At 41.2% G+C, this 21,536-nt stretch overlaps 1 protein-coding gene across 1 annotated transcript in view; it reads right to left on the reverse strand.

The window, feature by feature from the left end:
* The window catches only part of cacna1ab (calcium channel, voltage-dependent, P/Q type, alpha 1A subunit, b), a 120,616-nt gene that overhangs the window by 32,687 nt on the left and 66,393 nt on the right, over window positions 1-21,536 (reverse strand). The window contains exons 24-33 of the mRNA XM_063884379.1: window positions 20,506-20,565; window positions 19,468-19,574; window positions 10,600-10,699; window positions 9,821-9,981; window positions 9,188-9,325; window positions 8,314-8,515; window positions 8,055-8,219; window positions 7,350-7,460; window positions 6,688-6,771; window positions 445-561 (exon numbers count right to left, since the gene is read on the reverse strand). Coding sequence (XP_063740449.1) covers window positions 445-561; window positions 6,688-6,771; window positions 7,350-7,460; window positions 8,055-8,219; window positions 8,314-8,515; window positions 9,188-9,325; window positions 9,821-9,981; window positions 10,600-10,699; window positions 19,468-19,574; window positions 20,506-20,565 — 1,245 coding nt within the window. The remainder of the gene's footprint in view (window positions 1-444; window positions 562-6,687; window positions 6,772-7,349; window positions 7,461-8,054; window positions 8,220-8,313; window positions 8,516-9,187; window positions 9,326-9,820; window positions 9,982-10,599; window positions 10,700-19,467; window positions 19,575-20,505; window positions 20,566-21,536) is intronic.

Below are 21,536 nucleotides of genomic sequence, written 5' to 3' on the forward strand. Positions count from 1 at the left end.
TCCTCCTCTTAGAAATGTTGAGCAATTGTCACCAAATTTGGTTCACAACATGTATGGACTAAGGTTCTAGATTCTTGATATTCCAAACTGTTGCAATAGCTGACTTAGGTGCTGTCGGCATAGTTTACATTACTAAAGCGTTCATATATCCTTCACGTGTTGTCTTAATAAGACTACATTTGGTTGATGTCTGTAGATGTATGCTCTGATTGACCAGGGCAAATTTGGTGCCATTTAGCCAAAGCCTTTTGCCGCATCGTCTAGCTATTACAAAGGTACTTCTGTGTGGGAATGTATGTACAACTCCTTTTCATATCTCAAGAACCATCATCCAATAGACTTTATATCTGGTGGGTGTATTGCTGAGGATCAGTGGTGAGTGTGACGTTAATTAGACGAGGCGATCTTGGGGCTAAGTTATGCACTGTCGGGCACAGCTGATACCTTAAACGACTGGACGAAGGTCCACAGCAGGATGCGGATGGTCTCTCCTTGTCGCAGCAGTTTGATGAGGCGAGCTGCTCTGAACAGCCTCAGGAAGCTCAAGTTGATGAAGTTATTCTACAGCACAGTGGGGAAACACAGTCAGCTTCCCCAAACACATTCAACCTGCAGAACCTCCCTCTACCAAACTCAAAAACCAAAATCAACAGCGGAGGAAAGAGAGGTTAAAGAGAGAGGGGGGGGGGGGGTCAAACCCAACAAAACAAATCTGCATAACATAATGATTCACAGTAGATGCAAGTATAAATGGGAGAAAGACAGAGAGAAGGTCTAAAAGTAAAAGAAAAGGAGGAGAGAGGGAAATAAGGAAAATCAAAAAGAGTCTAAAGTTCATCATCCAATCTGGTACAGCAGAACGCTTTTTAAAACCAAATGCACTGATCTGTGGGGGGGCAGGCAGGCCTCACAAGATGGAGCACAGTGCACAGTGCCTGTCAACCACACACACACACACACACACACACACACACACACACACACACACACACACACACACACACACACACACACACACACACACACACACACACACACACACACACACACACACACACACACACACACACACACACACACACACACACACACACACCTAAAGAGCGTGGCTTACAGTTGTCTGTGACACCCAACTCTTTAAAGTTTGGGTTTTCTTTTCAAAATCAGAGGAAATGTGATGTCTTTTCTGCAGAGAACAGCAGCCGTTGTGTTTTACAGTTTTACAGATTTGGTTCATTTTCACACTTGGGTTGAAACTTGTTTTTTTTCCTGCTCTGGAAAAGGCTTGTTTTTAATCTCAGCCAAAAAAACCTTTTGATTTCTGAGATTCTTTGGTTCTATTTATCGTAGCCCACACTCAATGTTATTGTCCTTTTCCAATGATATATGACACACTAACGTCATCCCCTATTGGATGTCATAGGTTTGTAGGTATCTGTGGGAAAGAACATCTGAATCAAATGGTAAAAAACTATTCTCAAATGTTTCTAGTTATTACTATATGTTTTATAGTTTTGTGACTCAAGAACCAGCTTTAAAATGATGAGGAATATCCTTTAGTGGATGTCAGCAAAACACTGATGCATGTGACATCGTGTCGTTAAGGAAACCGGTCCCACAAAAGTGACTCTTGAGTGTGATAACAGTCCTGCAGTAACGACATGAGCTGCTGGACAACTGAAGAACTGTCTCGGTATACGATGATATTTTAACCAAGTGTGAAAAGGACCTTACAGACTAGGGAGCTCCTGTCTCTGCATGGATTTGAGATTTGTGTTACGGTGCCACAGACAGACCAATGTAATTTACAACAGCCAGACGTCCTGAAGGGGCCTTGGCATCTTGTGGTTGACAGGCAAGGCTGGAAGAGGAGCATGAAGAGGAAGAGGAGGGGGAGGAAGGAGGGATTAGCGAACAGCCTCGATGCAGGCATACTTTCGGCATGGCAGCAAACTTATTGAAGAAAAGAGCTGGCCTACATGCAGACCAGAAGGGGCCAGTGGGCCGAGCACAAACTAAGCTCTGATTCACACATTCACTTATTTATTTGCACTAAGAGTGTGAGATTCTATTTGTATTCTATTTGTTATTTCATCCAAGTAAAGCAGGGCAATGTTTGATTTTAGATATGCTAATAATGAACAGGTTGTCTTTTCAGAAATCCTGTCATGTTCATTTCTTTAGATATAAACTTCTGTTATCAAAGGAAACAACTCTGTTGAGTTTAGCTCACAAGGGTACCTTTTAACGTTGAGAGACAGACTGTGGTTTTGGTTGAAATAGCAATGAAAGTAGGAGCTCCTTCACTCACTGACTAGTTAACAATGAAGTGAAATACTAAGTAATATAAGGACTGTAAATAAGAATAACAGCGGAAATATTTTCCAGGTTTTAAAAGCTATTTTATGTTCAAATCTTACATGTTCTAAAGCACGGGTGTCCAAAGTTTTTTTTACCGAGGGCCACATACAGAAAAATATACGGAGAGCTGGGCCACGTATAGAGGTGAATATCGCCTCATAAGTTAAGTTATAAGTCAGCAAAACAAATCAAATGTAGGTGAAGAATGTGCAATACTTTCAAATGGTCTAAGGAAAGAACAGCCTACATCCCGTCTGTCTTTAGGGGTTCATTCATTTTGTTGGCAGCTCAATCCTTAAAACAGAAGTCTCAGATTGTTGAGAATCAAAAATGATCAACTAAGAAAATGTTTTGAATTCTAAATGACTGAATATATTTGAAATTGGGCTCATTAATATATGTTAACATATATATTTGAGAAGTACAATATAAGACAAGCACAAGTTTAATTTGTGGGCCGTATTCCATTACTTTAGAATTTGCAGAGGGCCGATTCAAAATGGCCCCCGGGCCGTAGTTAGGGGTTATATTATTTATTTATAATCATGAGATTTTATTATAAATCTTTTGCAAATATTTTTCTAAAAAAGCATTCAAACTAAAAATATTGTCGCCGTATCGATAAGAAAGCTTTTAGTAAACAAAAATGATGCGCTGATTTCAGCTGCATTGCCCGGCCCTAGCTACATGTCCAAAACCTACCAAGTGTTTACGAACAACTTGTAGGGAATTTGAGAGCCTGTAAAATGGTATTACGCTCACAATGAACCTCTCTTTGTTACCAAGCACAAAGAGTGTAAAGGTCATCATCCAGGAAGCACATGCACCGGGGTCAAGGTTAAGACTGGTCATGGGGGAGCGGGTGACTGGGGGTAGGGAATGGGTTGGGGGGGGGGGGGGGGTTGTACGCATGACCAATGAGGATGCAGCAGAAAGCTTTGAGAGATAAATTACAAACCAACCAGATTCTACATTTGCCAAGATGTAGAAAGATGAATGGGGAGGGTGTTTATTTTTTTACATGTTTTGGGGAAGTACGTTGTGAGTGGGTGAGAGACATTTTTGTGGGGGTGGTGAGGGGGGAGTGGGGTTGGTCGTGTGTTTTTTTTTGGTTTTTTTGGACAGGGGCATGGGGGCGAAAGGCACACCATCACCATCATCATCATCACAGCACCACCACCACATGTCATGGCGCAGCACGGATGGAGAACACGATGAAGGATTTCATAGTGCATTTTGATTGGATGGATTTTTATCAGAGGAGGAGGGAGTGGGAGGGGCGTAGGGCGCCAACAAAGTAGAGAGGTTTAAAGAAAGCATGTAAAGAGATAGAAGAGGAAGAAGACGGAATCATTATGGGTGTCGTTAATAAAGGCAGTGAAACACAACTTCAAGTCAACAACAACAACAACAACAACAACAGTTAGCGAGGGATTTGAGTTCAGCCCCTCTTTGATGCCAGCTCAAGCAGCGACGTCCGGATCTGAAAAGTGAAGCCAATGCGGAAGAGCCTTAATTGTTTAAAATGGCCAGCAGGGGGCGCCTCCACTGGCTGCAAAATGAGTCAGATTGTATAGAAGTCTAGGATTAAATGTCCCATCTTCTCACTTGATTTATTACCTCAGTAAAGAAGTCTATGGTTTCAATCCCTCTAATGGTCCCAGTTAGAGTAAATTACACGATAAAGCAGGCTATACTTTAGGGCAGCGTTTCCCAAACTTTTTTTGCGGCGCACCCCCTTCTACGTCCCAACCGGGTTCACGCACCCCCCCAAAAAACGCAAAAAAAAAACCCCCCGCAATAAAGCTTTGTTCTATCGCCATATAAAGACTCATGTTTAATCATGCCACATAACCAGAACACGCATGACGATAACAACATCAACATAGTTTCAATATAATGCAACAAAGAAAAACTGCAACGATCCACAACTTTAAAGAGCATGGGCTCAGAAACAGAGACAATGAATGAAAACGAGGATCGATCATTTCCTGACTCCCGCTCATTTTATTCTCTCGGATTCGTTCCTATTCTCTCCGTCTCTGTTGCCTCCAAATCCTCACTCTCTCTTGGTCCCTCTCCTCCTTCGAGACTAACAACTTTTTCATGAGACGTTCCAGTTGACAGTTTCCCTGATTTCAGCCAGTTAGTCATATTTGAAAGAATGAATGAAACGAGTTGGCGCGCAGATATCCTTAAAATAAAAGGGATTACAAAGGAAATGTGTATTGTTCCTGTTTTTTATTGTAGCCTATGGAAAAATCCCACTTAAAAAACAACTGTGTAATATTTTTACACCAGACCACCATTACATGTTTCAGCTCGCGCAGCCCCTGGTGGCAGCTCGCGCAGCCCCTGGTGGCAGCTCGCGCACCCCCTGGTGGCAGCTCGCGCACCCCCTGGTGGCTCCACACTTTGGGAATCCCTGCTTTAGGGCATAGCTCCCGTATGATTGACAGGTCTCTACATAAGGTCTTGTCTGGTTTGGCGTTGACCTGGCTAGTCTTAGTCCACAAACCAATGGGTGATGTCCTTTTTTTAAATGTCTACTCCTTATATAGAGTCTATGTGCTAGCTTTCATCCAATGTCCATGTAATGCTGTTTTATTCGCTTAGCTTTATCATTGAATCGCAACAACCTTTACCCACACAGGTGTATAAAGGGGTTCTTTCAAATCGTATTTTATTTCAAGTTGATGTTAAGCCAGTGTTTTAGCTTCCTTCCCTCCTCTACCACATCATTTTGGCCTCCTGATTTCTTCTTGTGGTAATTTATCTATAGCTTTTGTGAGTTAGATGTATTATTGGAACTCATTTGGGAACTGCATTTCCATTTGTGCTGTCTCTGTCATTATAAACTATAGGATGTAAGTTTAGAGACCTAAAGCTTGGTATGGCTTCGTTATAAAAGGGTTACAATGGACTTCTCATTTGATTTGGTGGCTATATTACAACTGTGGAGAAAACATCAAAGCGACTACTTTGATTCAGTTTTGGATAAAAACCAAAACAAGACAGAGAAATCAACCTGAACTAGCAGCTGTTTTTCTGACCAACACTAGGTAAATATGCAACCAAACAACCCGTCAATACTAACACTACATTTTACCTGACATGCAAAGAACTGAAGTGCTAAACCAGCAGGTCTGCTGCTGCAGGCTGACAGAGAATCAATCAGATGTCTGGACCGATCAGTTCACTGTTGAAAACACCACTGATGTCAATGAATGTCTGTTCAGATGTTGCTTTAGCACATCCAGCGTGTGCAGATGTGGGTCTTTAATCCACTGAAAACAGCTGTCATGCAGTAATCACAACTCCTAATGAAGTGCAGACGAGAAGAAGATGTCTGCTAGGAGAGGTGTGTAAAGTTATGACTAAAATATGCAGAAACTGGACAACAGAGAGGGGCTGAAATTGCTAATGAATTACACAAATACTGAGTCCTATAGCTATACTCATATTAAACTTATGTGTACAGAAGACACCTTGGCATACAAACAACAAAATCACACCTGAGGGGAAATAAACAAGTGTTAAGACACGAAACACATAAAGAATACAGTCTGTGATTGATTACCCCGAACATCAGACTCCACACGTCTGTTCTCCAGTTGCTCTGACAGTAATGACCCGTTCTGTGATTTGAATATTGACTTTATAATCGTTTCTCGTTTGGAGTTGATGGATTGCCTCACACCAATTCAAAATAAGTGATGGTTTTGCTCCAAAAAGCAACGTTTGAAGGATCCAGGGGTGAACATTTAGCATATAATTGGCATTGTTGGCACCACTGTATACAGAACATTACCCTCATTCAGCTCACATTGTTATATGTATAGTTATTGTTGTTGTGTTCTGAGTGTGTGTTGGCCTTTAGTATTACATAAACAATACCACTGAAGTGTTCGAATGGTAAATATTGCTGGTAGCTGGTTGATAAAACTAAGCAAATCAAGTGGGAACAGCTAGCATATATTATATAATTCAACTACTTCAACTCTGATTGTTTTAGGGGTAGTAAGACAGATGTATTGTGAGAGTCTCTATTCCTATGTGCATTATCTTTATCATCTTCCTCAATTTTGAACATCTTTTCCTTGCGGGTTTTCAAATGTGCCACCTTAATTACTCCAATAGATAAGTTTTGTGTATTAAAAACATCAGGTGACACATCTAAATCCATCAAATGTACCGTATGTATAGCAGAACAGACCAAGGAAATCCAAATAAAACCAAGATCCATCAAAAGACGCGTTCAGACGTCGACAAAAAGGGGAATTTTGCTGCAAGCATCAACTGAAGGCACGTCCAAACATCACTTACCCCTAGCTCTGTCACTAAAATGTCAGTGATGCTTCCAAGGACCGACACAAAATCAAAAATGTTCCAGGCGTCTCTGAAGAAATTCTGTAGGGGAAGAGAAGAAAGAGAAGCTCAATAACAGGATGTTAAAGGTAGCCTGTGTTGAGCAGTTTTGAATCCTTATTTTAGAAGGGATTCTGAACAACTTAAAAAAGACTTCTGTTTTTAAGTTGTTAGGACGGCCAGTCTGAACTACTTTCTCTAAGAACTTTTAGTCAACCAAACTAAAATTCACCCCAGGGAAGACTTGCCGTTGTTAAACTTATTCCATTGGGAAGTAATTGGTGGCTTGTAAAGTGGAGTCAGGGTGTTGGGACACACACACACACAAACACACACAGACACGCGCGCGTTAAGGGACACGCCCCAGGACTATGGTGGTGTTTTTTTTAACCGTGGATACAGACTGGGAGGAGGCCTGTAGCGTGACTGCTTTGCGACACAGTGTGCTTTGGGGTTTTCAGGGACAGGAAGTACATGCTCTAGATCTGTCTACAAAAATAACCCCGCTTTATAAATGAATAATAGGATGAAACACTGAAGCATATACACTGGGTCAACCTCGATGAGGAATATATGTGTGTGTGTGTGTGTGTGTGTGGATCTACATTTTCCAGGCTTACCAGAGGGCCAAAAGCGATGACCTTGAGGACTGATTCCATGAAGAAGAAGGTGGTAAACACGATGTTGAGGTTCTTCAGGACCTCGTCGTACGTCTCTGATGCACCGTCAAACTAGAGACACGAAAAAAGATGGTGAGAAGTTAAAGTAAATACAAAAGTAGCCCACAAACTAAGCTAAGCATATATTATGGCCTTCAAAACTTGATATGGCTTACAAGTTTATCTTTTTATACTCCTAGTAGTCACAGAACTACATAGCATGCGTTAGAAGTCAATTTAGGTCCAATATTCTCTCACTTTGAGCTCTGTTTTGGTCTCCTCCATATATTGAGGCACACATCCGGTTCTTTAGCAGGTAAACACTTCACTATGTTCCACAGCTAGTCAATAACTGGGTTTGTCTGCTGTACAGTGATGGCAGATAGTGTACATTGGGTTAACAATGGGTAAAGTTACGAGCCATAAAAGCAAAAGCAATGAGCAGGATGACACTGCACAATCACCTACAACTTAATGGAAAGTTATTTTATCCATTAGTGATATAAAGGGTTAGGGTTAAGGCAGCTTTAAGAATACGTTTGGTTCCTGGAGACTGAGATTGACTGAGAATAAATGCTGCTCCTGTGGTCACACCTACTCTGGAATACCTTTGTGTTATATGCACACATAAAACATGTGCCGATACACTGAGGGACAGACTCGTACCTTCATCATTAGGACGATGGTGTTGAGCGCAATCAGAGCCATGATGCTGTACTCAAAGGGCGGAGACACCACGAACTGCCACATGCGATACTGGAAGCTCAGTTTATTCTTCGGCATGTGGCGAGTCAGAGGCCTGGCGTTGATGGCGAAATCTATACAGGCTCTCTGAGGGAGGAAACGGTAGGACCGAAGAGTTACAGTCACGGTACTTCTGTCCTTAAAACAGAAAGTAAACTCATATTCAGAAAGCTCTCCTCACCTCATTCTTTTCTAAACTGTAATCCTCCATCATTTTATCCCCCTGTTCCTGGAAGGTGATGATGATCAGAGCCACAAAGATGTTTACGAAGAAGAAGGGGAAGACAACGAAGTACACCACGTAAAAGATGGACATTTCCATCCTATAACCCGGGCTAGGGCCCTGATTCTCATAGGTGGAGTCCACTGAGTGCTTTAACACCCTGCGGGACGAATGCAGAAAAACAAGAATTAGTTATGAGTTTGGGGAAGCTTGTATTTACAACAGATTGCAGTAGTACTTGTATGTAGTATGTGTGTTTTCCAGACTCACATATGTACTTTTGATCTATTTCACAACATGACAATCCATCAAATTGGATCAAGGTTTCATTTATATATGAAATAGTAAACTTCTAACTGTTTAGGAATTCCAAAAGAAGAATAACTAGTTACAGTTATCAGTACGTTTTACTTTATGCCTCTATTTTAAATAAACCTTCCTATCCCCAAAACATTTCAGGCAGTTTTAAAGTTACTTAGGTCACATATAATACAATCGAGGACCTTCCAACAATATATATATTTATCCACAGTTTCTGGCTTTAACAGGTGGTGATATTTTGCGGATAATTTAAAGAATACCAGACTTTCAAACCTGCTAACAAGTTGAGGTGTTCAGAGGGTTAACATAAAGACTTATAGGTTAAAGCAAGTTCAAATTACACATTTTTTAACTACATGATTAGACCGACACGTGAACAATATGTAGATAGACACTTTTTAGCTGCCTTCGTACTGAGTCTTGACTAGAATGTCTAAGGTTTGGAGATGTGTGTGTGTGTGTGTGTGTGTGTGTGTGTCTGTGTGTGTGTTTATGAGTGCTTTTCACTCACTGCGGCCACCCCTCTCCAGTCGAGACAGTGAAGAGGGTGAGCAGGGCCCAAGCCACGTTGTCGTAGTGAAAATCGTACTTCTTCCACTCCCGCTTCTGAGCTTTAACTTCGTCTCTGTCATACACCAGGTACTCGCCCCTGAAGGAACACACACAGGGTTTAGAATTAAAACACAAAACACATATCAAGCTGAGAATTCATTGGTACGGTTGGTCCAGTCTTTAAGAGTCACTGTGTTTCATTGCATAACACTTTATAATAAAACAACCAATAAGCTCCTCTAGGTGGCAGCATCTGCACAATTAAGACAATTCTCACCAACTTAAAATAGAAATTTTCCAAACAGCACATCACTGTGTTCTCTTACAAGCAAGTGCAAGGTATCTTCGGCACTATGAGCACCAGCTTTGGTAATCATGGCAATTTTAGGGTACCAAACTGTGCCAAAAGACACATATATTATGGTATTGTAAAAACGACACACAATCTTTCCTCCTGATAACATAGAAATACTTGGTAGAGATGCTACAAATCAGAAAATATATAAACTAATACTCACTGGATGCTTTTCAAGAGCCTTTGAAGGGATTTAGTTTGAGAAAATAAGACTTTGAGTCCTGTTTCTGAACCCACCTGCAGTCCCGCTCAAACTCCTTGGATTCGTCCGTGCAGTAGAAGAATCTTCCTTTGAAAAGCTGCACGGCCACCACAGCGAAGATGAACATGAAGAGCATGTAGACGATCAAGATGTTCAGCACGTTCTTCAGAGAGTTGACCACACAGTCAAACACAGCCTGCAAGGCAGAGGTAGGGGCATTAACAAACACATGTGAGCTGTGTTTAAAGGCTGAGTATAACTGCACAGAGGGGAACAGTGATTCAACTCGATAGATCCCAAAGTAGAGAACATTTACAGCTTTTTAGAGACAATTCACAACTTTATTGGTTTCAGTACTTCAACCAATAATGAAAGCCAGAATGCTTTTAAACTACCTGAGGAGAAAATAGTGTTATGTGTCCTATAAAAAGAACAGCTGTTTCGTACAACCAGGAAGTTGGTTTGTAGACTATGAATGTAAGACGGGCCGTTTGGGTTTTTACGATTCGTCTTTGTTTTCCTATCCAAATTAATTCGTCTAACCTTGAGGCTTGTTTATCATCTGTTGGATCAAACAATGGAAATCCAACCTCATTTCAGCATCAATGCCACATTTTGTGTGATTGCAGGAATTACTTTGATGAGTATAAGAGAGTTATTAGGAACCAAACAAATAAAGAAATGCGATGTTATTTTGTTCCTTTAACTTAAAACATGTTGCATACACCATTTTTTCACAGAGATACACTGTAAGCTGTGTCCCATATTAGTTGCCATTGACATGAGATGCGTCGTCACACCTACTGAGCCCTACCTTTAATTTGGGGAGTCGTTTAATGGTCTTCAAAGGACGCAACACCCTCAGCACACGGAGGGACTTTATCGTACTGATGTCTTTGCCCTTACTGCTCCCCCTAGAGGTCCACCAAGGAACAACAGCAGCGTCAGACAGATCACAGTGAAGACATGGATGATCATTAGGGTTCTTACTGCACCCTCCAGTAGTATTTTTACATTGGATTAATCTTTAACATAATCTCGATGCTAAACGTGAAGGCAGCACATGATATGAAAATAACAGGCTTGATTAAAACGAGTACAGTGCATCAGTGAGGACAATCAAAGCTCAGTCTCTTCTTCTGCAGAAAAAAGAAACTTTGGAGTGCAGGTCAAACATGAAACCAGTGGAGGGGAAAGCGATCAGTTGCCTGACCATTTGGTTTCATGGACATTAAGAAGCATCATCATCATATTATGTTAGTATCTCCACACCAATAGACATTCACTCATTGCATATCGACAGGCATCTCCCGGCAGAATGCCCAGCCAAACCTCTTTCTTTCTTTTTCAGTGAAACACGCTGTTCGGTTCTTCGGTAGGAATGGCAGTTTTAGATGTGGAAACATGAAGCGTCAGTACTGCATGGCTAGGATTACGTTGATATAATCCTGATTTTGTAAACACTAAATGAGCTGTGGTTTCACATAGCTTCCTTTCACTTAATTCCGGATTTCCGAAAACAATAATCTTCTGGTTTAAGGCTGCAACCGGAATCGAAGTACAGTAAAAGGGAGACTATGTGAGACCCTTGAGACATGTGATGTTGCTTGCAGAACACAACGTCACATGTCCTCACATCAACAAACACGTTGCACCAATGGCGTCAAACGAGCCATGAGAGCGACCGGAGGAAGGCGGTTAAGTGCCGAGAGACAAACTCCTTCTGTCGTGGGCTTTAATGCGCTTGGGAACCCCATAGATGAATGTCCTGCTCATGATTTGTACGCCTGTAAAACCAATATCAGTGAGGAAAAACTGTGGTGTCAGGGGAGTAAATAGCCGAGTTGATCTTTACTGTAAGTGGATGGGCCATTTTCTAAAAAGAAAAAAAAGGCAGGAGGCTTCTGGACGCCCGCCAAGCCCGAGCAGAAGAGAGGTCGTCCATCAACGCTCGCTCTTTAACTATGAACTCAGTTCCCGTGGCAGAAAACGTAAGACAATTCAATTCAAGACTGATTGATTGAGTCTGAGCCTTGGAAGTTCTACGTGTATGCATGTGGAGGTGTGTGTGTGTGTGTGTGTGTGTGTGTGTGTGTGTGTGTGTGTGTGTGTGTGTGTGTGTGTGTGTGTGTGTGAGAGACTCAATCGATAATCAATAGGCCTTCCTGCTTTGAAGTTGAGTAGGACTGAGGTCTCTCTATCAGAGCAGCTTGAGAGTATTAGAGTAAATCCCAGTAAGGCCATAGGTGTAAGGAATTAAAAACCTCCCTACACACACACACACACACACACACACACACACACACACGGACTCTTCATGCACGCGCACACACACACACTAGCATAATAATAAGGGCAGCTGCTCATTGAGTCTTACTATTGATGTGTAGGTATTGTAAGAGCACTGTTTTAGCCGTCGGTCCCCCTTAATGAGAATGTTTGACTGAATTTGTTAGTTTTTTTTAATGGCAAATTAAGGTCATACTCCACACAAACAAAGTCTATCTTTTGAGTTTAAAATACAGAACAAAAGTTGGACTATACAACGCTTCAATGACCAATCAAAATATGTACATTTAGTAGAGTACTTTACAAAGAGACCGGCCAACTGACTGGATCTACCGCGCAGTTCTCAAGATGAAGTGATGCTGATGTTTCCCAAGTGATTAAATCCAGACTCATTGGTTTATTCCCTTTTGCCAAGAAGGTTTGTTTTTGGTTTGGTTCCTTACTATTTGTCCGCATGACTACCAACCTGATTTTAAAGAAACAATTGGCCAAATCACAAATCATTTTCACTTGCATTACCATTGCAAGACAACGATGACAGCGCTCTGTGTTTTTTAATCCATCCTAATGTAAGACTTTTTTAATGATGGAAACATGACTGATTTAGCCATAAAGCTAAGTTCCATCTTGGGTCATATGGGTGGAAAAATGTGCCTAACAGTAAGCAATAGCAATTAAAAAAAAGCAATCATTTCGGCATTTTATAAACCTTCAAACTCTTAGACATATTACTGTGACTTAACTTCTAGGATTTGCTTTTTTTAAACCATATTTGTACCAATACTTTTGGTCAGAATTAGACTTCAGGTAACCCGTTTTTGTGATTGCTGTACTGAAGCCACATTTCCTTAAAAGTGAACATTGTAAACTCAAGGAGGATGTTGGAACAGTCATCTTATGTTCCTTTGAATCATCTGAAATCAAGCTGACCGAAGCCCTAACATATGTGAAGGACTGTCACATGTTTTACTGTCACCAGTTAACATTTACTGCATTGTTTTTTGATAACCAAAAGATAGACTGTGGGTGGACTATCACTTTGATTAATGCACGTATCCGTCTTCTAGAAAGCCCGTGAGCATCAAATCAAACCCATAGTGGTGTTCGGATGGCTTCCAGTGGCATGAGGTTAAGGTGGAATAGAAACAAAGTACGACACGGCGAGGATGAGAACGGACGACCAGAAGAACAAAGAAAGAAAGAGAGAGAAGCCAAATTGATCCGGTTGCTGGAGAGCAGGGTGGTGGGGGGGTGGGTGAGTGTGGGGTGGGGGGTGGGGGGGGACAGAGGAAGAACTTTACCGGGTGCTGCTCCTGTCGAGTTTCATCGAAGATGGAGACAGCGAGAGTCAGTGACAGCGAGAGACAGAAAGACAGGGACAGAGACAGAAGAAGAAGAGGAGGAGGAGGAGGAAAGAGAGGGGGGGAAACACATAAAAAGACACACACACACACACACACACACACACACACACACACACACACACACACACACACACACACACACACACACACACACATTGATAGAGAAAGAACGACAAAGACAGACACAAGACAGGAGAGGGGGTTTGGTAGAAACAGGGAAAAATACATCCATATGAGAGACAGACAAAGAAGGAAGCTGCAAGAGGGCAGTACCCCCCCGACCCACTAACACCCATACTGTAAATACACTCAGGTACACACTCTGATTCAACCCCCCCCCTCCCTCCCATAACCAGAATATCTTGTCTCCATGTGTTGAGCTTATGTTGCGAAATTCAAAGCCTAATAAAAAAAGACTCAATAAAATGATAAAACTCTCAGATATTGTAAAATAAATTGGTTTATTTTCTCTATCTTGAATTTTAATTGATCAATCTTTTGTTTAAAGGTTTGTTTTATTGTTTTTTTCAATTAAAAATATATTGTATTCTGCAAAAGTCACTATAAGCGTAGTTTATAGCAGAAGATTTGAAAAGTAATGCATTTTGAGCAGAAGTTTTCCTCCCAAACCTAACCTTTAAATTTCATAAATATATTTTTAAAAAACCTTAAAAATACAACAAAATATATCAAAAGATCATTTGGAAAACGGCTCCTATAAGTTAAGTAAAACATAAGTAAAAGTACAAGTAAAATAAATACATTCCTTCCACGTGCATTACAAGACTAAAGGATGACCCTTACATTTGATAGAACTGCATTTACCTTATTTAATTCATCACAACAAATGTATATAATTCTCCAGGAACTATTGGAGGTCTAAAATAGGAGCACTTTTGTGACTGGAGTGAAACCCCTCCCTCCCTTCTGGCTGTCTTCTGCTCCGCTACCACTCCTATGAAGAATTACCTTCACGGTTGGAGGAGGAAACTCGATTGCTGTATCCATTTACACCGATTCTTATCTTATCACACCATAATGATCAATTAGACCAAGCCTACAGCATAAATTGCCCTCATTAGATCTGGTATCATCTAGTGGTTTTTTTTATCAAAGATCTTTTGCATGCACAAGGGAAGAGAGAAAGCGTTAAGTGTCCGGTTCCAGGTTCTCTTGACATATCAGAGCATAAAACCCTCAGGACAGCCGTCATGAGCGGAGACTCAAGAAACCAGGATTTGTGTGTATTGTCCGATACACGCACACCGTCAATGGAAAGAAAAAGGCATTCCCACAGAGTACTGCGTCTGCATGCAGTTCTCACACAGTGTTTCATTCCGCAAGTATTTTGAGGATGAAGAGTGCCAGAAGCGCAGTAGTTGTGTTTAAAACCCCTTAAATAATATGAATCCATTGCACTCTGACCATGCTAAGACTCTCCTCCGCACAATGGTTCTGTCATGTACCTGCTTTGAAACAACGTCATGTGTCAAAGAGACATTTCAAAGGTGTGTGTGAAGATTTCGCCCCTTTAAGCAAAACTGAGCCCTGGAGCAGATGGTGGGAGCAGCGAGGAGGCAAAGGGGTACAGATGGTGGAAAGGGAGGAAGGGTGGAGAGAAGAGGGGGCAATGATGGGAGAGTATCCTCAAAAGGGAACGAGTTAAGAGGGCTAGAAGGAGAGGAGAAAAAGGGGGGAGAGGAAGGGGACCAGTAAAGGAGGGGAGGAGGCATCCTTATTTTTGGCAGGGAGTCATGCTGTGGAGGGTGCAGCAGTGGAGTGATTTTCAACGTTTGCTGGTGTATGCAGTTGGTGATATTTAACTTGGATTGAACACTTTCACGTTTGGTTGTGTTTCTATAGAGTTCAGGGTCTGCCCACCATCCATGTGTCTTTCTGGGAAAACCGTGGCTTGTGGTTCTTTAATGCTGGAATATCATTTCAATTTCTTCTTGATTTTGGTTAGTGTCACTGGGGCAGGTTGCATAAACCGAGCTTAATACTAATCAAGCCTTGAAGTAGCCTTTAATTGTCATGTACTGTATAATAGTTCAATCAAACCTGTGTAATGTCAGTATTACGACATATACAAAACGTTAGCCACCCCTCACCTCCTGGCTGAGTTTGAGGTTGGCATTTTGTTGCTATGGGAATAATCTTTGCAAATCTCAATTAGCAACTGTTTCTCTATTCCTTCGAGCTAACCAATTAAGCGTTGTATCCATTACTTTCAGCCATTTTTAACGATTTCAACTGGAGCTGACTCTTAGGTAACTATTTCAACTGTTTATCCATTAGCCTTAGCAAACATTTAGCTAAATATTTCCATTGTTAGTACATTTCTTTCAACTAACTTTTAGCTTTTGGTTTTAGCCGAATCTTAGCAACCGTACCAACTACTTATAAATGTTTCGATCCTTCTCCACTAACTTTTGCAAAAGTTTTACTCAAAATTAAAGTGAAGTATGTGTTGATCTTCTCTGCCCAGTGTTGGTGTTGCATCCCATATTTTTCACACAAAATGCATTGTTACTCATAGGGAAGCTTTATGCAAAGGGTAAATGAAGTTTTAAAATGTAATGTAATACTTTAGAAAAAGAAAAGGTGTATTTTTATGCAACTTGCCCCTAAAGTTATTCAGTAATGGTGAAGGTTCACCACTCTGGAACTTCAACACAGACGTGAAAGGTTTAACCAAAGAAATATATCGCCTTGAAATCATCATATCATATCAGCTGTCTCCTGAAAGCTTCACCGTAAAACAACTTGTATGTGCACCTTCCCCGTCCTGCTTGCTGCTTGATTAACTTCTCACTATGTTTGCATTCAGACCGCGAGCAACAGCATTGTTTAAATTCAGCTGATGTGCGTATGCTCACTTTTACATAGGACACTTAACAGCTGTGCATTATTTTGTTGATAAAAGTTGTGCTGACAGCTTTTCTGACTATCAAGAGAGTTTATTAGTGGCTGACATACATTAACAAGGACATTCAGAACGACTTTAACGTATATTTGTTAATAAAAATATGTGTTTAGAAAGATGCAAAGCCAAATCAACTCTATTTCAGGGCTATTTTGGATTGCAGGCTGGAAAAGACATTGTCTTGCAATGTGAGCAAATACAGCGGTCATAATCCTAAATATGATATGTGAAAAATTCTCAATGATTTCTTTGGTCTTAAGACAAAATGAGCTTCAAAATAGCACTGGATTACATTTGAGCTGTCTCTAGCTACTGTAGCATCATGTGTTTGTTGTGGAATAGGTTTTTGACCCTTGAAAAGATGAAACTATACTTCCGTGACACGTATTGAAAGATGTACAGTTAAAGTACAAACCAATTGTCTAGTTTGAGTGCCGACGACAGCATCGGGACGTCAGAAAGTATCAAGACATTGGTTTTAACATTTGTCTTTGACCCCTCGCCATGCAACCTAAAGTAAATCTATACCTCTGTGCTTCACTCATGTTTTTACATTGAGAAAAAATCACTTCTAAAAGTTGCTTTGCATTCAATCTCAAACACACTTTGACGGTAGCTTTTAGAGCCACTACTTCGAGGTCATTTTAAGCACATTCTTTGCCTGTGACTGCCTCTGAACAACACTCACATCGTTCTGAGTGATGCTTGAACTGCACAATAGGTTGTGTTCAGGATCATGCAGTCACCAAGGCAGACATGCAGTGGACATCCACAGAGCTGAGGAGGTTGCACACACAAGCTTTTCTCTCTCTCACAAACTCTTCTGTGTCTTCCTCAAAGACAAACATACATACAGCCCCTCCGGTTGCAAGTATCATACATATATAATCCATATGTATTAATCTATAAACTGCCTCTGCATAGGAAAAAAAATCATTCCACCAACCACACCCTGCCCCAGCATGCCTCCCTCCTTCCCTCCCTCCTTCCCTCCCAGCCTGACTTCCCCCGGGTCGTGCAGAGGAAAGAGAGTTAAATACCTTTGTCCGGGCACGTTAACATGGTCAAAACGACGGATGTGTGTTTGTGTTTGAGTGTGTGTGGGTAAAAGAAAAAAAGGGGGAAAGGGGACGAGGCGATGAGCCATAGGGTTCTTCACCGGCGAACTGAAAGCCTGGGCACTTAAAGGGTTAAAGGTGTCTGGGGCGCCCTCACCCCCACGGACTGACCGCCGGGGACCTCCAGCTCGGAGGACCGGGGAGGATGAAGAGGCGGGAGGTAGGGGTGTGGTTGGGAAGAGGGCAGGATGTTGGCTTTGATGGTTGTTGGGGAGGTGAGGTTGAAAGGTGTGTGTGGTGGAGTTTGAAAGGGCATAAGGGTTAATAACGCACTACAGGGGTTGTATTCAGACAAGGGTGGAGGCGGGGGTTGGGAGGGAAGAACGCCAAGCTAGGGAGCAATGGGTGATACGGGTTCCCAGCATACAGCAAGGTGACTCGAGGCGAGAATGTGCGAGAACTTGTTCTTAAAAAACAGCACTCTTTCATCTTTATGTTTATTACATTTAGGTCCAAAGTTGGGCCTTCTTAACTATTCAATTCGATATTTTCCAGTCCTTAATGGTGCTACCAGAAACAAAGTATTGTCAGTATTAATTTACACATCTTAAAGTAAATGCCTCGATGTAGTTTGGAGTGATGAAATGGTTACATCCAATCTTATTCCTGATCTTATTCTAAGTATCCGCTGGTTTTTTGAATACAGTGGAAGAACCGGACTAACCATTTGATTCTGCTTGACCAGCTTTGAGTTGGAGAAAGTTAACAAAACAGCAAGTTAAACTTCCCACTCTGTTTGCAGGGGAAAGCATTTTGGAAAGTGTACGAACCACTAGGGTTAGGGTTAGTATTCCCCTGTTGTCATTCACTTTGCTGTATGTTAGGAATACAAGAGGTCTAAGAGGGGTGAAGTTTGGATAGACACGCAGAATGAAACAACAGATAGGAGAGGGTCTTATGAAACAGTGGGTTGAAAGGTGGACATAAATGGAGGGACAGGAAAAGCACCAGCAGGAACAAAAGCTGTGAAGGACCCTGAGAGGGTAGGGGGGTGTTGGTAGGAAAATGTTTGAGGAGTAAAAGTCTTTAGATGCAAGAAAAGAGGAAGGGATGACTCACGGCCTGGTTAGAGGAAATAACAGTGCGGCATGGATTGGCAAATAGGTGAGACAAGGGAACAGGAGCAGGGAAGATTGGGAAAAAGGAAAATGTTGAGAAGGAAGAGGTGGTGCTTTATATTGCTTAAGGTTAGACAGTAAAGGGGAGTGAGTTCTGGTATTGAGATGTTTCAGGCAAGGGTTGGGGGTGAAGACAGGGTTACTACACTCTAAAAAATATGTATTTTTCAGTATTTTAGGGTTCCTCGATAAAAACTACAGAGAAACGATTGAAAACGTTAGGATGTTTGTTTGATAATGGCTTCAAAGGAGTACTTCGGTACCCTCTGAGGTTCCCATATGATTGCGGTGTTAAGAGAAATGTTATAAGGAACCTTTTTAAAAACATTTTAGAGTGTAGGGTGTCAAGGGTGATGATCATCCACAACGTTAGGCAAATAATTTGGTTAGGATCACGGGAGGTTGTCCAGATGAAGGTGGGCGATGAAACGTAGAGAAAGACCTGCTGATACACATGTGATGATGACCAATGAGAAGATAGACATGGAAATGGAGAAAGGGTAGACTGCAGGAGGAAGGGACATGAACAGACAATGACCAGACTACAGAAAATAGTTTCAAGAAGAAAGAGAGGACCGAGACGGACAGAAAACACAAAGTTCAAGAGAGGGTAGAGCAGCGAGAAAAAGGTAGAAAGCAAAAGGAGAAAACAGGAGAGTGTGAGAGAAAGACAGAAAGAGTAGATAGTAGAAAGAGGATTTGAAGTACAGCAGGCTGAGACAATAAGAGAAAAAGATCAGCATTGCCCGGTGTACCTGACGCACAAGGCTGGGCGACAAGGGTCTTTCTGTGGATGGTGGAATATGTGTGTGTTTGTGTGGGTTGTGGAGATGAGGAAGTGGAGGGTTGGGGGTTGGGGGCACTTACGTGGAGGCGAAGGCCACCAGAGCACCACTAACCACTATAAAGTCCAGAATATTCCACAAGTCGCGGAAGTAGGAGCCCTGGTGGAGAAATAGGCCCAGTACCACCATCTGGAAGACACAGAGCACATTGAGTAAAAAACATACTCACCGTTCTACGGAAATACATGGACTCTAGGGTTTGGGGATTGGGCCTTTTGTTGGTATTTATAGATGCTAATTAATAGGTGTCTTCAAAATAATGAAGAAGGGATCTTTAGATTACCTACACAGCTTAGTTGAATGCGTTTCTAATTGGACACTGGACATGCCAGAGGTCTGTTGATTTACGATAACAGACTGTTGCTAAGAAGAACAGAACGTTGCTAAGGAGAGCAGACCGTAACGCTGATCACAATGTCAACGTGTCATTAACGGCCACGTCATCACTCCTTTCTTATACATCTTATTCTGAATTAAGATAAGCAGGATTTTGTTTCTGTCAAATTTAAGGATTACAGATTCCAAGATACAAAGGTTTGAATGTCAAATGGAAGTCTTGATTCCCAGGCACCGTTGAACGTGCATCATACAATACTAAAGACAACCTGCAAACTAAAACAATCCATACAGTATGGGATATATATAGTATATCCTATCTAATACAACCCGATTCTAAATGGTGCAAGTAAAATGCAACCCTAAATATGTGCATGTAAGATACTACTGAAGGTAAAGGTAAATGTCGTACAGCCAAAATACTGTGTAGTGTAATGATGTATAAATATATGCATGATAAGAAATGTGTTTGCTCGTTTGCACGCACATTTATTTGCAACCGGCAGTTCTTGGGTCAACTGTATTACATATATCGCCAAACCCTAATTGCCACACAGTTAATTACCACTCAAAGACACACAGCACAAATGAAAATAAATGCACTCATAGGCACACAAACATCAACATTAACACACACAGAGCAAATACATATGCACTCAGAAAACACAACCCAACCACTAAGCAACAGAAACACACATTCACACACACGGTAATACTTTGTTACCTTGATCAACATTTCAAATGTGAAGACGCCTGTGAAAACGTAGTCAAAGTAACGCAGCACCTGCAGAGCAACACAACACCGTCAGATGTAATTATCGTAGCAGAGAGTAGCAGAAAGATGAATCAGAGAGAGAAGAGGAAACACAGCAGGACAGATTAACAAAGAGAAAGAAAGAGACAAACAATGAGACTCCAACCAGAGCCTAATCCTAATCCTGTTTTCAGTTTCTATTTACAAACTGCCTTTTCACAATATCTATTTGTCATATCCAAAACTATCCTCAATCAGAACGAGCAGTGATGGCCACAAGTGTAAAGTAACTAAGTACAGTTACTCAAGTACAATGTTGAGGTACTTGTACTTTACTAGAGTATTTCTATGTTATGCTACTTTTTACTTTTCCTCCACTACATTTATTTAACACCTTTAGTTGCTAGGCAGATTAGGATGAATGGTGGTAAATATAATCAGCCCTTAAATCAGACTTTAGTTCACCTGCAGTAAATCCAGCAGCTACCCTGCAGTATACAAAGCCATTCAAACTAGCTGCACCTTTACCAGCTCTGAGAACACTTTAATGATCAATCATTATAAAACATATCAGAGATATTATTCTGAAATGGACCAATCAGACAATGACTACTTTTACTGTCGCTACTTTAAGTACATTTAGAGGAGAGTACTTTCTACTTTCACTGGAGGAACATTTAGAATACTTTTACTGTGACAGAGTATTCCTACACTCTGGTACTTCTACTTTACTCAAGTACAAGACCTGAGTACTTCTACTTTACTCAAGTACAAGACCTGAGTACTTCTACTTTACTCAAGTACAAGACCTGAGTACTTCTACTTTTACTCAAGTACAATATCTGAGTACTTCTACTTTACTCAAGTACAAGACCTGAGTACTTCCACTTTACTCAAGTACAAGACCTGAGTACTTCTACTTTACTCAAGTACAAGATCTGAGTACTTCTACTTTACTCAAGTACAAGACCTGAGTACTTCTACTTTACTCAAGTACAAGA

The sequence above is a fragment of the Eleginops maclovinus genome, chromosome 5 (genome assembly GCF_036324505.1).
Source record: "Eleginops maclovinus isolate JMC-PN-2008 ecotype Puerto Natales chromosome 5, JC_Emac_rtc_rv5, whole genome shotgun sequence".
NCBI classification, from domain to species: Eukaryota; Metazoa; Chordata; class Actinopteri; order Perciformes; family Eleginopidae; genus Eleginops; species Eleginops maclovinus.